Below are 18112 nucleotides of genomic sequence, written 5' to 3'. Positions count from 1 at the left end.
TCCAGCCTGAACCCCAGGACCAGGGAGACCCCACATCCCAGCGCTCCTCAGCCCTTAGGAGAGGAGGGGCCTGGGCCTGGGGTAGACCCAATGTGAACCTGAGCGCCTCTCATCGTCTCTCCGTGGCTCAGTTTCCCCAGTTTCACAATGGGGATGGGGAGGTGACAGGACTGACCTGGCCCCGCTCGCCCCCCAGGCTGGGAGGAGAGACGGACAGTAACTAAATCAAGGCAGGTGCGTGAAGGAGACAGGGGTTCAAGGCCTCGCGAGAGCGGTTATGTTGATGTAGACGGAGCCGGCTGTTGGGAAGAGCCTGGCGGAGGGAATGGTATGTGCAAAGGCCTGGAGGTGACCCTGCTTTAGGAGCACGGCTGAAAGGCATCTAGGGGACTGTGCTGACTTGGGGGTGCGGGAGGGACCTCAGAGACTGAGCCAGGGGCTGGGGCTGCTGAGCGGTCCCAGGATTCTGGCCCCAAACAGGAGGTGGGGACCACAGCAGGGTTTGGGGTCTCCCATGTAGAATTCAAAGGTTTTCAGGCATATCCTGACCCTACTTTCCAAATATGGAATTCTCAAACTGGGGGCTGGGGCCGCCTGCAGAAAATTCCAGAATCCCATTTCCGGTGGCTAAAGCCAAGGTCGACACCCCAATTCCAAGGGCAGGGACCCAGGGTGGGGGCCCATGACCCCCAAAAGGCAGGGAACCTGGGTCCCTCAGGAGTGGAAACTCTGACCCCCAAAAGGCAGAAACCCTAGGAGCCCTGAGGGGTGGGGACTCCATGACCCTCAGAGGCAAGGACCCCATGACCCTTAGGAGCAGAGACCCTGGGACTTCAAAGAGCAGGGATCCCGTGACCCCTGAGGGACATAGGCCCCATGGCCCCATGGACAGGGCCTGGGACCCCCAGGAGCCTGTTCTGCCCAGCCTCTCCCCCAGGCCAGGTGAGGAAGGCTCAGGCCCCAGCCCCCCCCAGCAGCTCCAGCTCCTGCGCCTTTAAAATCATGCAGCAAAATTAGCAGCTCTTCCCTCATTAATATGCAAAAATGCAAATAAGGAGGTGATTAAACCGCAGCCCAGAGAGGATATTTCCACTGCGATGGCTTCTATTGTCAGCGGTGGGATGGATGTGGGGGGTGTAGGTGGGTGGGGGGGTACTGGGGTGCCAAGTCCCTGACCCTGCATGCCCCCTTGGTGCCCCCACAACCTGGGCGGGGGGCGCCCACCTACCACCTGTCTTCCCAGGACCGGTGTGGGGCTTTCATGGGGAGCAGTGTGCAGAAGCAGCCAGGTCTAGGCTGCTTATCACCCTGGGGCAGGGGCCTAGGGACTTGTTTGAGGGTGGCTCTGGGCCTCAGGGCCTTTGCACTGGCCGAGTCCCCAGCCAAGATCACTCCCAGCCTCTGCATCATTCCTTGGGCCCTCCTGTGTTCACCCAGCTCTAAGCCCCATAAGATGCTTCAAAGGCCTGTGTGGGATTCCTGGGTGGTTGTCACAGGCACCTGTGAGCCCCAAGGGCCAGGGACCTACCCATGCTCTACAGGGCTCCCACGCCCAGCTCGTCCTGGCCCAGTAAGGGCTCCCATAAACACCCTACAGATGGGGAAACAGGCGTGCAGGGCGTGACTGGCAGGCCCCACTTGGGGAGGTCAGGAGGCCATAATGGGGGACGCATAGGCAGAAACGGGCCTACTGGCTCAGGCCCTAGGCAGGCAGCAGCGGGTGGGACTGTAGCCGGCTGATGTGAGCCCAGCCCCCAGCCCCAGAGGAGGCCTGGTGAGGAAGAGGGTAGAGACAGAGAGAAGAGAGAAATAGAGACAGAGAGAAGAGAGAAATAGAGACAGAGAGACAGGGTGAGGGACAAAGAGAAAAACAGAGAGAGAGACAGAAACAGGGAGACAGAGAGGAGAGAAAGACAGAGAGGAAAGAGAAGAGAGGGAGACAGAGAGGAGAGAGATAGAGAGAGAGACACAGGAGAGAGACAGAAGAGAGAGCGACAGGGAGATAGAGAGGGGAGAGAGAGAGAGACAGAGACAGAGAGGAGAAAGATACAGATAGAGACAGAGAGAGAAAGAGAGACAGACGGAGAGACACAGAGACAGAGCGAGCTCCCGCCCCCAGCAGAGCCTTGCTGGCCCCGGGCCAGCTGCCAGCTGCCGCCTCCCTCCCGCCCTCCCTCCCTCCCCCTTCTTCCCTCCTTCCTCTTCCTCCCCCCCACGGGCTGGGGGCTGGGCTGGTGGAGCCCCAGCTGCTGCTGCCACACACTCAGGCAGGCGGGAGGGAGTGTGGCCATTGGGTGGCCCACCAGCAGCTGCCCCAGGACCCCGCAGCCCCCCACTGGGAGGGAACGGCTTTGCTAGGGCCAGGGTTTCAAGGTGCTTAGCATTGTGTGACTGAGGGGGGCCCTCAGAGCCTCAGTTTCTTCCCCTGTGAGATGGGGGTTATGCTCCTGGCCCTCTATATCCATTGAGCGCCTACTACATGCCAGGCCCAGGCTTGAGGCCCAGGACACAGTGAGGACCAGCCAGGCCCAGGCTTGAGGCCAGGGGCACCCTCACGGACCTGGGGGGAGGGACTGTGTGGTTCTGATACTGATAGGTGCAGGGAAAAAAATGCATAAACCAGCCTAACAGGCCAGAGAGTCAGAGCAAAGGAGGAGAGTCTTCCTGGCAGGGGGACCAGTTGTGCAAAAGCCTGACAGGTGAGGGGCTGGACCACAGGCAGGGCCTTGTGATGGGAACAAATCACGCCAGGGCCACACCGGCCGCAGACTAGAGGCCTGTACTCCCCAGCCTGCTGCTTTCTCGGGGTTCTCCCCTCTCCCTCTAGGCCCCCCAGCCAGAGCTCCCTGCGCCCCAGCATTGCCCCGGGTGGGATGGGCATTACAAGCTGTGTGGGTGACTCTCTGGGTCTTCTCTGTGCCCATTTTGCAGACCTTGTAAGTGAGACTGGGGCGGCCAGCTACCCAGCCACCTTCTGGGCCTGCCACCCGGCCAGTCGGGGTGGAAGGGAAGATAGCAGCAGTGGGGGACCAGACCCGCACCCAGACAGCCAGGGTGATGTTAGGGAGGCCAGGGCCGAGAAGCTAAGAGTTGGGTGGCCACAGAGGGGTAGGAGGAAGGGACTAGTGGGGTAACTGAGACCCGAGAGCCAGAGGCGAGGCTCCATGGGGTCTTCTGACCCAGTTCCTCCTTCTGAGGCCCCAGCTTGGGCCGTCCCTTCCCCCGGGAAGGGGCCTCCCCTCCTCTCTGCCGCAGCACCTGCCTGGGACCTGGAGTCCAATTTCTGCTCAAAGAACATCCTCCTTGCGGGCAGGGTGGCTCTGTGACACTGTGGCCTGCCTCCCACGTTCAAAAATCAGACAATGGGGCAGTATTCAGCCCTGAAGGGAGATGAAGCCCTGGTACGTGCTGCAACACGGATGAACCTTGAGAACACGCTACTCAGTGCGAGAAGCCACACACACAAGGACACATATTGTATGATCCCGCTGATAGGAAATGTCCGGGACAGGCGGGTGCGTAGAGACAGTTTACCAGTGGTTACCAGGAGCTGTGGGTGTGGGGAGGCTTGGCTTATGGGGTGTGGGGGTGCGGGGTTTCTCTTCGGGGGGATGAAAAACCTGGAAATGGGAGATGGCAGTGGTTGTACAACACAGCGAATGTAACTAACGTCGCCAAAGGACACACTTAAAGATGGTTAAAATAAGATAAATTAATATTTACGTTCTATATATTTGGGGGCCTGGTGGCACAGTGGTTAAGAGCTATGGCTGCTAACCCAAAAGTCGGCAGTTCAAATCCACCAGCCACTCCTTGGAAACCCTATGGGGCAGTTCTACTTTGTCCCGTAGGGTCGCTATGAGTTAGAATCAACTCAGCGGCGAGGGGTTTGGTATATTTTCCCAAATAAAATAAGACAGTATAAAAACAAAACAAATGTTATTTCATTACCGTGTTGGTGTAGAGACAAGTATAATTCAGGCTAAGATCGTTATTGTATTTCATTATTATTGGAAAGGGTCCTGGTGGAACGATGGCTAAGCACCAGGCTGCTATTAGAAAGAAAGGTTGGTGGTTCAAAGCCACCAGCAGCTCCACAGGAGAAAGACCTGTTCCCATAAAGATCTATCCCCATAAAGACTCCAGCCTAGGAAACCCTGTGAGGCAGCTCTACGCTGTCACGTGGGGTCACCACAAGTTGGAATCGACTCAAAGACAAGGGGATTATTACTAGGAGTCCCTGGGTGGGTGCAAACAGTTAACTTGCTCAGCTGCTAACTGAAAGGTTGGAGGTTCCAGTCCACCTGGAGGTGCCTCAGAAGAAAGGCTTGGGGATCTAATTCTGAAAACTCAGCACTGAAAACCCCATGGAGTGCGGTTCTACTCCGACACTCATGGGGTTGCTACTAGTAGAGTCAATTCAACAGCACACAGCTTGGTTTATTAGTATCACATTCAAGATTTTTTTCCTTCTGATTTTAAAAGAAACTGTAACATTTTTGTGGGCCCCTAAAAGTCTTGTGGGCTTGGACCTGCTATGCCCACTGGATATGTGGGCCTGGGCCAGAGCAGGTGGCTCCATCACTCATCCCTTTTAACAGATGATTTACTCAGGCTCTGAGAGGGGAAGGGACTCTCTCTCCAGTGCTCGCTCTCAGGCCACGTAGATCATCCCCACCCCAGGATCTCCCTGGCGGGGCCTCCCCAGGGCACCCGGGATTTCCCCCAGAGGACCCCAGGACATCTGAAGGCCTCCCCACCCGCAGGAAATGCCTGGGAAGCCTTCCCACTGATGAGGGGGTCTCCCCAGTGGAAACCTGCCCCCTCATCCTGTGGCCCTGAAATCCTGGTCACGCAGCTTCTGTGGCTGAGCTAAAAAACTGAACATTGTTTTAATTTAAAAAATACAGAAACAGAGAGAAAATAAAGTCCAACATCTCAGACAATTCCATCTCTAAAGTATAAATATAAAGTAAGAACTGAAAGTCCCCCCACCCCGGGGTAACCGCTGAGCCTTTGAGCGTTTCCTCCCGCACTTTTTCGATGCACGTTTTTTTTTTCCCTTACACACACTTTACCTCAAAACGGCATCTGGATCTCCCACTTGCCTTTCCCCTCCCCCCACGTCTGCCTTGAGCATCTTTCTTGCCCAGAACATACACACAAGCTTCATTCTCCGGACCAGAGTGGACAATCTTCCTCAAACGGCTGAGCCTGAATCTTCTTATCCATCCCCTTTTGTTGGACACTCAGGTTGTTCCCGATTATTTGCTGCCGCAAACCACATTGTGATGACTGTGCCTGCTTGTGGTATTATTTTTGTAAAACAGATTATTAGAACTGGTGGTGGCATGATCAAAGAGATGTTTGCCTCTCAGTTCGTGTTTCTTTCATAAGTGACTTTAACCTTCATTTTCTCTTTTCAGTAGCCATTTGCATCTATTCCTGTATGAATTGTTTGTTTCTTTGCCTGTGTTTCTGTTGGGTTGTTTTTCTGATTGATTTGTGGCAACTCTTTACATATGAGGGACACAAATCTTTTATCTGCTACAATGTTGTGAACATGTTCTCCCCAGCTGTCATACCTCATCTAACCTAGATTTTGGGCTTGTTACAATTCAGAAGTGTTTTATTTGTATGGAGTCAAATTGAAGTTTTTTTCCCCCATTTTATGGCCCTGCTTTTTGTGCTGTTTCCACTGCCAAAGAGGGCAAGGAGGTGGTGAAAGATCTGCCTAGGTAGCATTTCCTCCAACCTCAGGAATCCAGGGAGCTCAGCCTGACCCAGGTCCCTTCTGCCCACCCGCTCTTGTCTCAGATGCACTCACCCTTGGCATTTGAAAACTCAAGTCTACACAAGGGCAGGTAGGTGCCCAGACTGAGCCCAGAGGCCTGAGGACCCAGAGAGGCTGGCCCATCGCCTCTGAGCAGAGGAGCCAGGCCTGCCTTCCTCCCTAGCTTCCTGCCAACCTGTTTGTGCAACTTATTTATTTTCTCTACAAACATCCAGCCTGGCCACGTCAGGCCCCAGCCAGGAGGGAGCATGTGTGTCTGGTTCAGCCCCTGGGACCTCAGTTTCCCCCTCAGTGAAATGGGACCAACCACGGCCTCCACTCGATGGCCTGGAAGGAAATTATGGTCAATGGCGCTACAGCGCTGGGCTCACGTAGAGTGTACGGTTAACGCCTTTGTCTTGCCCCTTCTGCAAAATGGGTGTAAACACTCACCCACATCCAGCCCAAAGGTGGTCTTTGTGACCTTGGCTAAATGGCTGCCTCCTCTGCATCTCAGTTTTCCTGTCTGCAAAATAGGTGTCATAACAGTCTCCACCCCCCAGGACCAAAGTGAGATTGAGGGAGATGGTAGACCAAAAACCGACTCCATTGTTGAGTGGACTCCGATTCACGGCAACCCTGTTTCTTGTCTATAATCTTTACAGAAGGAATTCTGGTGGTACAATGGTTAAGCACTCGGTTGCTAACTGAAAGGTCAGCAATTCGAACCCACCCAGCCACACCAAGGGAGAAGAAACCTGGCGATCTGCTCCTGTGAAGATCACAGCCTTGGAAGCCCTACTGGGCAATTCTACTCAGTCACATGAGGGGGCTGTGAGTTGGAATCAACTGAACGGCAATGGGTTCGTTAATCTTTACAGGAGCAGATTGCCAGTCCTTCCTTCTTCGGCACCAAGGGGTGGGTTTGAACCTCCAACCTTTCAGTTAGTAGTCTCGCTAAAACCGTTTTCGCTACCTGGAATGCAGTGAGAGGACACACGCAGAGAAAGCATGGTGTGTCTCTGTTAACAGCTGGAAGACGACCAAGCCACACTCCCAATTTTCAGGAGGGGAAACTGAGGCCATAGACAGGCATTCCCTGCCCAGAGTCATACAGCCCAGAGGTGGTGGAGGCAGGATTCTCACCCAGATCCATTGGGCCTCAGGACCGCTTGAGGACACGCACCCCCACATTGATGGTGTCTCAAGGCACTGACACGCAGCCACAGCCAGGCCATCCTGAGTGTGGTGTCTCGGCCCCAGGGACCAGGCATGACCCTGTTGTTGGCTCAGGCCACAGTGCTGGGCAGAGGGCTCCCACTCTGTTCCCTCCCCTGCACAACCGCCTCTCAGGGCCCCCAAACCTGTCCCTGCTGTCCCCTTGCAGTCTTCAGTGTCCCCCTCCTTGGAATTCTAGAGCACATACCCTGCACCAAACCTCGGGAAACAGTGAACAAGACACCCCATCTGAGCCCTCAGGGGCCCTGAGTCGGGGCAGGTGATGGGGTTCCCCCCAAAGTAAAAAGATCCACATTGACAGGTGCTACAAGATGGGTGTGGGGCCTGGATGGTGTGGAGGCCAGGGGGGCTTCCTGGAGGAGGCGGCACCTAAACTGAAGAGGAGATGTCGTTGTTGGGTGCCTTCGATCTATTCTCAGCCACAGTGACCCCATGTGACAGGGTAGGACTGCTCCATAGGGTTTCCTAGGTTGCAATCGTTATGGAAGCAAATTGCCAGGTCTTTCTCTTGAGGAGATGCTGGGTGGGTTCAAACCGCAGACCTTTGAGTTAGCAGCTGAATGCTTAACCGTTGCGCCACCCAGTTTCCTGGAAGGAGACAGCTAGGTACAAAGAGAGGAAAGGTGATCCTGGAGGAGGACACAGCCAGGGCAGAGGCCAGAAACTTCCAGGCATTTGGGGAGCAGCAGTGGGTTGGGGTGAGGCTGGTGAGGTGGCCAGGGGCCTGAGCGCACAGCTGGACGTGACATCAACACAGAGCTGCCTCTGGCTATGTGTGGGGCTGAACTGGGGCAGGGGAGGAGCTTGGAGAGCTGGGAATGTGGTCTCGGCTGAGGTGGGGCCCCCCACCCTACCTCTGTGCCTTTGCCCCAGCCGTGCCCTCTGTGGGCCCCTTCCTCCCCTTCCCATCTGGGGTCATTCTCGCCGTACCCATTGTTGGGGCAAAAACCGTCCCTTTGCCCCACCGGGCTCCTCGGAGCCATGTCCCTCCCTCAGGTCCAGCCTTGACCCCATGGGTCTGGGGGCATCTGGGTCCAGCTCTGTCATCTTCATCGGCGGTATGCCCACAAGCCTGTTTTGCCATCCATTAAATGGGGGTCCCTCTCTGTCACTCCTCTTCCCCCTATTGTCTCCTTCTCAAAGCCAGGTCACAGCCATTGTCAGCTACCACTCTGGCCTTCCCACGTGGCCTCCCAGCAGTCCCTGTCCCACCTGCATTTCCATGGGATTCCATAGCACAACGGAGAAGGTCCCCATGGCTCCCCAGCACTCCTGGAATAAAATCCAAACTCCCCTTGGGCTCCTTCTGGCCTTCGCAATGGCCTAGCGGCAGGCGTGGGGTGTCCTTCCCCTATTTCTGCAAGGCACCAGGCTGCAGGTGAAGGAGCTCCTGAGGACAGGCATACCACGCCCCGTGGGAGCCGACCTCAGGCAAGGGGCCTTCCTGGCCTGAGCCTCAGTTTCCCCATCTGAGCAAGGAGACCACGTCAGCTGCCTCTTGGATGAAGCTTAAGAGAGCTGAAGCTCCTGGAGAGGAGCGGGTGCCCCCAGTGTGTCCAGGGTGGTCAGGAGCCCCCACTCTTCGGGCAGAGGTCGGCAGGGAGCCCTGTGGGTGAGTTGTGGGCATCAGAATCTGAGGCTCCTGGACCTACCTTCCCCCCATAACTGGGCTGGACAAAGCCCCATGGGGGCTGGTGAGGAGGCGCCCCATGTTTGCACAGGCCTCCCCGGAATGTGGCGGGACAGGCCCCAGGGCCCCTGAGTCAGGAGCTGTGGGCACCAAGCCAGGAGGGGCAGGCTGCCTTCACGTGGGGAGGGGGGAGGGGGAAGAGGGAGGAGGTGCACAGGGCCCTGGGGAGGGTCTGGGTAAGCACGCTCAGATGGAGGAGTCCTCGTGGGGTTGGGCTGCACCCGAGGTTGGGGGTCAGTCCAGGTTTGGAGCTCAACCCAGGGTCAGGGTTCATTCTGGGGTTGGAGCCTCAGTCCAGGGCCAGGAGCTCAGCTGGGGTTGGAGGCTCAGCCTGGGCTTGGGGTTCAGTCTAGGATAAGGGTTGAGTCTGAAGTTGAGGTTCAATTCAAGGTTAGGGGCTCAGCCTGGGGTCAGGGCTCATCCTGGGGTTGGAGCCTCGATCCGGGATCAGGGCTCAGCCCCAGATCTCATGCATTCGCTCACTCACTTGCTGCCCCCTCCCCATAGCCCTGCCCAGTTGCCCTGACTCTATCCCCTGGACCTTGTCCTTCCATTTTCTCCCCTTGCTCATCCCAAGCCATCCCTCCTTCTATTCTACCCTCACACCTAGCAGAGATAAACTGCTATCTCTTCATGCCCACCCCACGAGAGAGCGAGCCTTCAACTACCCTCAAGTCTACCCCAAATCCACCCCAGCCTCTTCGTCCCCACAGCTTGCTCTGGTGGAGGATCAGGGCCAACCATCACTGCACCGGCCTTATCCTGCTCTCGCTGCCCAGGTCCAGGTGAGTCATCAGGACTGTCGTTTGCAGCATGCTGCTTCTTCATTCATTTTACACCGGTGAGGCTGGTGGCTCCTCAAGGGAGGACAATGAGCCCCACCACCCCATGCCCCCCTGGGAGATTCCTGGAACCCACCTCCTTCCCAGAAGCTAGAGACAGTGAGTGAGCCAGTAAGCCCTGACCCTGGACAGAGCCCCAACCTTGAACTGAGCCCTGACCCTGGACAGAGCCCCAACCTCGAACTGAGCCCTGACCCTGGACAGAGCCCCAACCTCGAACTGAGCCCTTGACTCTATGCTAACCCCTGACCTTGGACTGAGCCCCACTCCCAGATTGAGCCCCGACTCCAGACTGAGCCCCACTCCCAGCTGAGCCCCAACCCCAGACCAAGCCCTTGACCCCGGCTGAGCACGGATCCCAGACTGAGCCGTTAACCCTGGCCGAGCCCTGAACCCAGACTGAGCCCCAACCCCAGACTAAGCCCTGGCCCGCACTGAGTCCCAACTCCAGATTGAGCCCCAAACCTAGATTGAACCCTGATCCCAGCTAAGCCCCAGTCCCAGCTGAGCAACCTGGCTTAACCCCAGTTCCAGACTGAGCCCCAATCCCAGCTGAGTCCCGACCCTGGCTAGCCCTGACCCTGGACTGAGCCTTGAGCCCAGACTGAGCCCCTAACCTCAGGCTGAGGCCCGACCCCAGGGTGAGCCCTGGCACTGGGCTGTGTCTCCATCAAGGCCAAACCCTACTCTAGGCTGAGTCCTGACGGCAGATGAGCAGAGGCCCAGCCACCGTGGGGGGTGGTCATGGTGAACATGGACATGGCAGGCCAGCCCCCCATGGAGGGCCTGAATCCACAGTGAAGCCCCCTCCAGAGGCTGTGTCCCCTGCAGCCTGTCTGGTGACCTTCTCGTGCTGGAAATATTGGGACCCCGATGCATGGGTCCTCGCTCGAGCAAATTCCCTCCTCCCCGTGGGCACCTTTGAAGAGGAGGGAGATGTTCACATCCAGGAAAAGTCAAAGGTACTCACTTTGACAGCAATTAGAAATGGATGTCGTTAGGGTGGACCCAAAGTCCAGTTCCATATCCTCCGTGGACTTCCTGGCCTGCACACCTACGATGTGTGTCTTCCAGAAGCTTCTATTACTATCCCCTCTTTGGCATTTGTGGTTTGTTGTTGTTGGGTGCCATTCAGTCCGTTTAGACTCATAGCGACCCCGAGTAGAACTGTTGCATAGGGTTCCCTAGGTTGTAATCTTCATGGGACCAGATGACCAGGGTTTTCTCCTGGGGAGCTGCTGGTGGGTTCCAACCATCAACCTTTCTTTCTGTTAGCAACCAGGTGCTCAGCCGTCGCTCCACCAGGGCTCCCTTTGTTCAGTCTTTACTGGTGGGAAGTGGGTTTCTGTCTCTCTCTGTTGGGTCCCTGGCCTGGGCCCTCAGTAGGGACGGCCTGAATGCAAGGATGGAGCAGCCTGGGGTGGCAGGTCTCAGCTCCAGCTCCAGGCCCCAGCGGGCACCCAGAAGAGAACAAAGGCCACATTCAGGCGGGTGGGGGTGGGCGGGCTATGGGCCGCCCTTGAGGGGCCCCTGGCACCAGCCGCTGGCGTCCTGTCCCCATGCCAGGGCCCTTGAGGGCACACCCAGGCCGCTGGGCCGGGCAGAGGTGGCGGCCGAGGGGGGGGGCCCCCACAGGGTGCACCGCCTGGTGACTCAGCCCCAAGCAGGGCCTCCCTGGGGAAGACAATGGTGGCTTGTGGGTGCTGGTAGAGCCCCGAGGCAGGTGTGAGTGCCAGGATGGGTCCCTCTGACCCTCAGTCTCCTCATCTGTACAATGGATTTAATCACTTGGGTGCAAGCATATGACAGCCAAGCTAGAGAGAACCACCCTGGGAAGTAAAGGGGGCCCTGATGGCCCACTATCTTCTGGATCCACTCTGTCACCACCGAGTCCCAGTGCCCAACACAGCCTAGCATACAGTTGGTGCTCAATCATTGTGTGGCTCGGGAATGGGTGGTTTCTCCTCATCAGCAGGTGTGCTGGGGGCCACTTTAGGAACACTGGGCATTGGAGCTCCCCAGGGCTTGGCCCACACAGGGTGAAGTTGGGATCCCTGGGAGGCCTCAGCCCCAGCCGGGCCTCTGAGAAATCCACAGGCTGGGGGGAGCCATGGAGGGCCACAGACACCCCAAGACTCGAGGGTCAGAGTGGGGCAACAGGAAAGGGCTGGGGACAGAGGGGCCCTGGGTGGTACTGGGGCTGCTTACTCCAGAGACCCAGGTCCCTCAGTTGGGGGAGACCAAGGGATCAGGGGTGAGGCATAGGCTTCTCTCTGTGCCCATCACTGGCCCTTCCATTTTCCTGATGGACAAACTGAGGCCCAGAGGTGGCAGGAATTTGCCCAAGGTCCCAGACCTGGAGACTCTCTGAGCCAGGAGGGGTCCAAGTGCGGGGCAGCCCAGCTCAGGCACAGTAGGAGGGGCTGGTGGCTTTCATAGGAACCCCCTCTGACCCAGCCTACCCTGGGATTTTCTCCACTGCTCCTCCACTGTTCTTTCTTCCTTTTTTCCTGGGAGTGGGCCCTTGGTGAGGCGTGATTCAGGGGGTCTGCGTCAGGCGGTGGGAAGAGTACTCCAGGAAGAAGAGTAGCAAGAGCAGAGGCCTGGAAGGTTTCGGAACATGGAGACCCGTGTGGCTAGAGTGGAGCGAGTGAGGCCACTTCCCGGCCTGGAAAGGAGTGTGGATTTTCTGCTGGGGTCGTGGGGAGCCACGCAAGGTTTGTGTTTTTCTCATTTGTTATTATCACGTTTCTGTAGGGTCTGTGGTCCTCAAGAGCTGAAAAGCCCCTTGCTGTAGGGGGAACTTTTTTTTTTGTAGGGGAAACTTTTGACACAGACAACTGAAATGCAGAAGGCCCGCCGCCCACCTGCTCAAGCCAAGCCGGTCCTGTTCGAATCTGGCTGAGTGACCTCAGGCCCCAAATTCCATTTTACAGAAGAGGAAACTGACGCTCCAGCAGGCAAAGACAACTAGCAAGTCAGAGGGGTACAGCCTGGGTTCACGTGAGGCTCTGCGGCCCCAAAGCAGGGCGAACCTCGGTTTTCCTCGCCCTTGAAATGGGTCTGATTCGCCCCCTCCGGGCCTGGGATGCACGCTCGCAACACTCAGTGCTCGGGGCCAGCCCTAGGACCTCAGATACGACCGAGGCAAACAGTACGCTCGGGCGGCCATGCAAACCTGAGAATAAAATCCCAAAGCCCAGCCCCTCCCACCGTTTCTCGCGGCCTGTCGCTCGGAGAGTCCCGCCTCTTTCGCCGCCGAGCCGCGCGGCGGGGGCGGGGCGGGGGCGCGGCCTCATCGCAAATGGCAGTTCGCCCCGCCCATCAGGCCGCCGCGCCCTCCCATTGGCCGCCGCCGCTCGGCCTTATCCTCGCATCTCACGGTCCTTCTTCGCTTTCGTCACGCGTGCCGCGCACAGCCTTGTGCGCCTCCGCGCAGAAACATAGTCCCCGCGGCCGCCCCATGCCGTCGGCCTCTGTGCCCCCGAGGGCGCCCCTGCGCGTCCCCGCTCTCGAGGAGGGCTGCGCGGTGCTCGTGCGGGCGCTCGGGGGTCGAGCGGCGGGCGCCGGGGCCGGGGCCCGCGCGGAGGGATCCGCGGCGGCGTCGGGCGGGGCGCGGGCGGGGCCGGCGGGGGGCGGGGCGCGGGCGGGGCCGGCGGCGGCGCGGGCGGGGGGCGGAACATGTCTCCCGCCGCAGGAAGATGAGGCAGCGGCGGCGGCCGCGGGCGTAGCGGGCCGGACCGACCGGACCCGACGCGGCGGCGGGCACTGCGGGCACCGCGCGCCGCTCCGCACGCCGCCGGCCGGCCGCCCCCGGGCCCCGCGCGGGGAGGGAGGCACCGGGACCGCCACCCACGCGCGAGCCCCGGGCCGCCGCGCGCCCCTTTGTCCGGGGGGGCCCTCCATGCCGCCGCGCCCCGCCCGCCTGCGCCCCGGCTCGCCGCGCAGGTAACCGGCCGGGCTGGGGGCGCCGGGCCCCGCCGTGCGCCGCGGGCTGCGCCGCCCTGGCCTGGGGCGGCGGGCGGGCGGGCGGGCGGCCGGGGTGCGGGCGCGGCCGGGCATTGTTCTCCAACTTTGCGCGCCCGTGGGGGGGCCGGGCGCGGAGGCCGGGCGGCTCGGGCGCCCCTGCGCGCCGCCGGCCACTTGGCCAAACTTTGCGGCGCCGGGGGGGCCCTGGCCAACTTCCGCGGACCCCCGGCGCCGGCCCGGGCTTCGGGCGCCCCCTCCCCGGGCGGCCCGGGCGGCGCGGAGTTGGCGGGGAGCGGGAGGAGGCCAGTCCTTTTGTCTGCGCGGGGCCCGGGCCGCGGCGCGCACCGCGGGCTCAGGCTGGGGGCCCGGGGGGGCCGGGGGAACATCTGCTCCGCGTTAATGCGGGGCGCCGCGGCCGGCCGGCGGGTCGGGCGCCCCGAGCTTCAAAGGGCCCCGGGCCGCGCCGCCCGCACCGGCTCCGGGGGGGCCTTGCTTCCCGGGCCTGCCCCCACCCCTCCCCCCTGAAACAGAGATGTTTCGCGGCCCCCCTTCGTCCAAAGTCGGTTTCAAGAATCCCTGAGCCGCTTTCAAACACCTCCAAAGTCCTTTTCAAATCCCCCAAAGTGCTTCTGACGCCCCAGGAGTCTTTCAGGGACCCCCTAAAAGCCTGGTTCAGCCGCCCCGCAAGTCTGTCTGAGTTCTCGTTAAAGTCAGTTTCCACTACTCCTCAAAAACGACCGGTTTCGGACCCCTCCAAAGTGTCAGTCTCACACACCCTCGAAAAAAGAAAAAACTTGGCGAAGGAGGGGGGTGCTCTGGGGCCTCCGTTTCACACCCCATCCCCAGTTAGCAAACAAAGAGGGGGGTTTCTTTACTTCTGAAGTTGGGTCTCCCCTGACTTCAGAACCCCCCCCGTGGTTCCTCCTTGGCCGCCCCCGCCCCCACTTGGGGAACCCTCGAGTGGAAAAAGTGGGAGCCGAAGGGGTTCTCCTTTCTTTGGGACTGAGGCCATTCTTGACCCTGTTTTCTGGACGTGGAAGCGGGCTGGCAGGTGGATCCCCCAGCCCCTGTTCTAGAGAGCAGCCCCCTGGGACCATGCGAGGCTGGAGCCTGGTTTCTGGGACCCTGTCCTTCGGGGACGGGAGGAGAGGATGTTGTCAAAGTTGCTTAAAAATAATAGCCGGATACATCGTGGCAATGAAACAACCTTGGGTTGTTTTTTTCTTAGTTCGGTTTTTTGGGGGGAGCCGGGGTGGGGTTCTGAAGGGCGGAGGAAAGCTTCGAGGGTCGGCCACTTTAAATCCCGTGCGGGGCCGTCCACCTTAAGTTGTGAAGTGAGGAGGGGGCTTCGCTTTCTTCTGTCTCGTGGATTATTTTCTCTTTGGATTTGGGGGTGACTGGGCCTCCAGCGTGCTGTGACAGCTGCTGGGAAGGGGGGGGTCACCAAATTTCCCCGGGGGCGGGGCCTGGGCCGCACCGCCCCCTGCCTTGGGGGAGGGGCGCGGGGAGGCCCGGGGGTGGTTGGAAACGGAGATGTGGCCAGGGAGAGGGGTGGTTCCGGCCGCGACAGGCCCAGGGACCGCTCCCGCCCTGGCCACCCGCCCCCCCGGTTTAAATTTTGAAATGTGATTCTCTGGTGGTCTCTGAGGGAGTTAAGGGAATTTGTATTCAAACGCCCCCCCCCCCCCTTGTTCAGACTCCCCGCTGGCTCTGTTCTCACCCCCAGAGTCAGAAAGGGACTCAGTTTAGGGAGGGAGACCCCTTCAGGGCCATTGCAGAGCCGCGATTCCCAGGACAACTTAAAGGGTCTCCTGTTTAATCAGCCCCCCACACCCCCACCCTTTCAGCCGCTGACCCCTCTTCTCTCCCGTTTCTGTGTGTCTGCCTGTCTCTGCTTCTCCCTGCCGCCCACCCCCACCCAGGGCTCTGTCTAGGCCCCAGGTGCCTGCCCTGGCCACCTCACCCGCAGTTGGAGAATGAACCAGCCGCCGAGGATGGCACCCGTGGGCACAGACAAGGAACTCAGCGACCTCCTGGACTTCAGCATGGTAAGGGGGCCCCCTCCCCCCAGGATCTGCAGGAAGGTTGTTAAGGGCAAGAAACATCTGCTAAAACTACTCCCAACAGTTGGTTCTCAAGCTTGTTGGGGTGAGAGTTCCCAGATGGGGCTGGGGTATGGGGTACCTTTGGAAGCAGGCTGGTGGTACCCCTGTGGTGGTGTGTGTGGAATCAGGGGACCCAGGCCTTGTGTAGAGGTACCTGTCATGAGGTGTTTGTCCAGTCACAGGCTGGGTTCAGTGCACCCCTTTTCCAGATGGGGAACCTGAGGCCTAGGGGGGCGTTGCCCATGGTCTCCGGCTCCTTTGTGGGGAGGCTGGACCTGGAGTGCTCAGTTCTGAGGCCACCACTTGGCCTTGACTTTTTTGTCTGTAAAGTGGGTGTTATCAGGGTCATATGGTGCATCATATGCTGTTATTACTGTCTTCGTTATTGTTGAGGTGTGACCCGCCCAAGGGTGGCCTGTTTTTGGGCTGGGCAGGGTGGCAGTCCAGTAAGGGTACAGGTTCTCGGAGGGTGCACAGCTCAGAGATCTGCGGCCCAGCAATCAGTGTGCTCCATGGTGCCAGGAGCTAGTGGGCTTCCCATAACTCTGGAAGCCCAGAGGCCTCGGTTTGCCCATCTGTGCAATGGGTTGCTTGTCTTGGGGCCGGGGGTGGTCAGCATTTTCTTGAAACGCTCAGGAGTTTTTTTTTCTCTTCCGGCCAATGTGTTGGCAGATTCCCCGAATTCTGTCTCCCCGCCCCCCCCCCCACCCCAAGCACCATTTGGGTATGAAACAGTGCAGAGAGATGAAGGTACTTTCAGTCTGAATTTAATCCTCCATTAGTGGGCATAAGGCCCAGGCCACTGAGGTCTGTCAAAAACAAAAGTCCCCAAACCGAAACGACACCAGTCACTCACACCCCCCTCCCAGTGAAAAACAACCTTCTGGATGGAGGGGCCACGGAGCCGGAAGGGCCACGCCGATATTTTTAAGCCCTGTCTTATTTTTGCCTCCCCGGCTGAGTAACCAGGGTGCAATGCAGTTGTTTTGTTAAACTGACGGGTCACGGACTGTTGGCCCGGAACAGACGGGCTGGGGGGGACACAGGTTTAACCTTGCGGGACCCGGCCTGTTCACCTCTATCCCCCATCCAAGAGCCCTGAGCCACTCGTTCACCTCCTCCTTCTGCCCAGAGGGTCCCAGTGTCTCCCTACTTCAGCTGGGAACCAGTGGCCTGTTTCGCAGACGAGGAAGCTGAGGTTCCCGCTTTTGTCCAAAGCTGGTTTTCACCCCTCTGTGGCCACAAGTGAGAGGCCCAGCCCTCTCTCCAAGACACCAAGAGCAGAGGCAGCCGCCCCCCATTACAGCTCACACCCCTTTTTCCATCCCTCTGTGGCCAGCCACCCTGCTCCACCTGCCCCCGGGACATTGGATTTTCTGCTGCTTTGAAAGAACCCACCGGTTAAACCTGAAACAAAAACATTTAAATGGGAAGTCTTTTTTTCTGGTGCTTTTATATAAAGTAGGAGAAGAGGTAACTATGAGAATGAATACAAAGAAGAAGCTAGAGTTGGGCACCTGAGATCCCACCTGAGGCTGCCTGGGCCCAAGGCTGCTCTGTGTAAACCGGAGACGGAAAGGCTTTAAGGACGTGGAGGCACGAGCTGAGAGCCGCTGCTTGGGTTGGGAGGGAAGGACGCTCTGTCCGTGGTGTTCCTGGCTGGTGTCTCACACGGTCCCAGGCCTGAGGGATGTGGCTTCTTGGACGAGGGACCACAGGGAGGAGCTGGCTGTGGGACCTTGGCCACCTATGCCCCTGAGCCGTGTACATGGACGAAGGTCCCTACTACAAATGGGAGCCCATGGCCAATTGGGTTTTACAAACTCCTTGTGGAGCTCAGAACCCTGGGTCGATCTCACAGCCAGGAAAACTGAGGCTTCGGGGGCTGCGGGGGCAGGTCTGGGCTGATCACGAGGCTGCGGAGCCCTCAGGACACGGCCCGGTACCCTTGTGGCAAATGCCACGTCAGCTTAGTCTCCAGGGGCTTGGAGGCCAAAACAGATCAAAATGGAATCTAGGCCCCCCCCACCCAGCTTGGTTGCTGACCCCAGGACCCCCTGGAGTGCGTTTGCTCCTTAACTTGGCTCAAGTTAGCCCTTCTCCCAACCTGGGCCTCAGTTTCCCCAGTGGGAGAGTGGCCCTTCTGGGAGAGTAGGGCCCTGGAGGTGGGGGCTGAGACGGTTTCCTTTGATACATCGGCCAACCTAGGCTCTCAGTTGAGTGGGCGTAGACCCCAATGAGAACCCACCCCCGCCTGGCTGCCATCTCTCCAGAGAGCCTCTCCATCTCAACTCCTGCAGGGCGAGATGGGAAGGCGGCCTCAGTTTCTCCTCCTGTAGAATGGGGGTGTGGGAATGGAGCCCCAGGGCCTGAGCTGCCGTGCCACGTGCTTTCACTTCCTTTCAGTCCTGGGCAAGTTTCAGGGGCTGTCAGCCACTCCCCAACAAGCCCGGGTTCCAGCCACATTTGTCACTGGGACCTCAAGCTGAATCTT

The 18112-nt window shown here is 59.0% G+C and overlaps 1 protein-coding gene and 1 long non-coding RNA gene across 7 annotated transcripts in view; one reads left to right on the top strand and one right to left on the bottom strand.

Annotated features, from left to right (window-relative positions):
- Nucleotides 1-3779: 3779 nt before the first annotated feature.
- On the bottom strand, nucleotides 3780-10982 carry LOC126071850 (uncharacterized). The gene is made up of 3 exons (XR_007516389.1): nucleotides 10515-10982; nucleotides 8225-8618; nucleotides 3780-7614 (listed from the first exon to the last, which is right to left on the bottom strand). It is a non-coding gene; the product is annotated as an uncharacterized LOC126071850 (long non-coding RNA).
- A 2412-nt stretch (nucleotides 10983-13394) lies between these two features.
- Nucleotides 13395-18112, top strand: part of TCF3 (transcription factor 3) — a 42166-nt gene continuing 37448 nt past the window's right edge. For 4 of the 6 annotated variants that reach the window (XM_049876190.1, XM_049876189.1, XM_049876187.1 and 1 more), the window contains exons 1-2: nucleotides 13396-13492; nucleotides 15436-15561. In XM_049876190.1, coding sequence (XP_049732147.1) covers nucleotides 15490-15561 — 72 coding nt within the window. In that variant the 5' untranslated portion in view covers nucleotides 13396-13492; nucleotides 15436-15489. Of the gene's footprint in view, nucleotides 13493-15435; nucleotides 15562-18112 lie in introns of all 6 variants that reach the window. The other 2 variants (XM_049876191.1, XM_049876192.1) reach the window with 1 other exon arrangement.

The sequence above is a fragment of the Elephas maximus genome, chromosome 3 (genome assembly GCF_024166365.1).
Source record: "Elephas maximus indicus isolate mEleMax1 chromosome 3, mEleMax1 primary haplotype, whole genome shotgun sequence".
NCBI classification, from domain to species: Eukaryota; Metazoa; Chordata; class Mammalia; order Proboscidea; family Elephantidae; genus Elephas; species Elephas maximus.
This window is presented reverse-complemented; position numbering and strand designations above follow the sequence as displayed.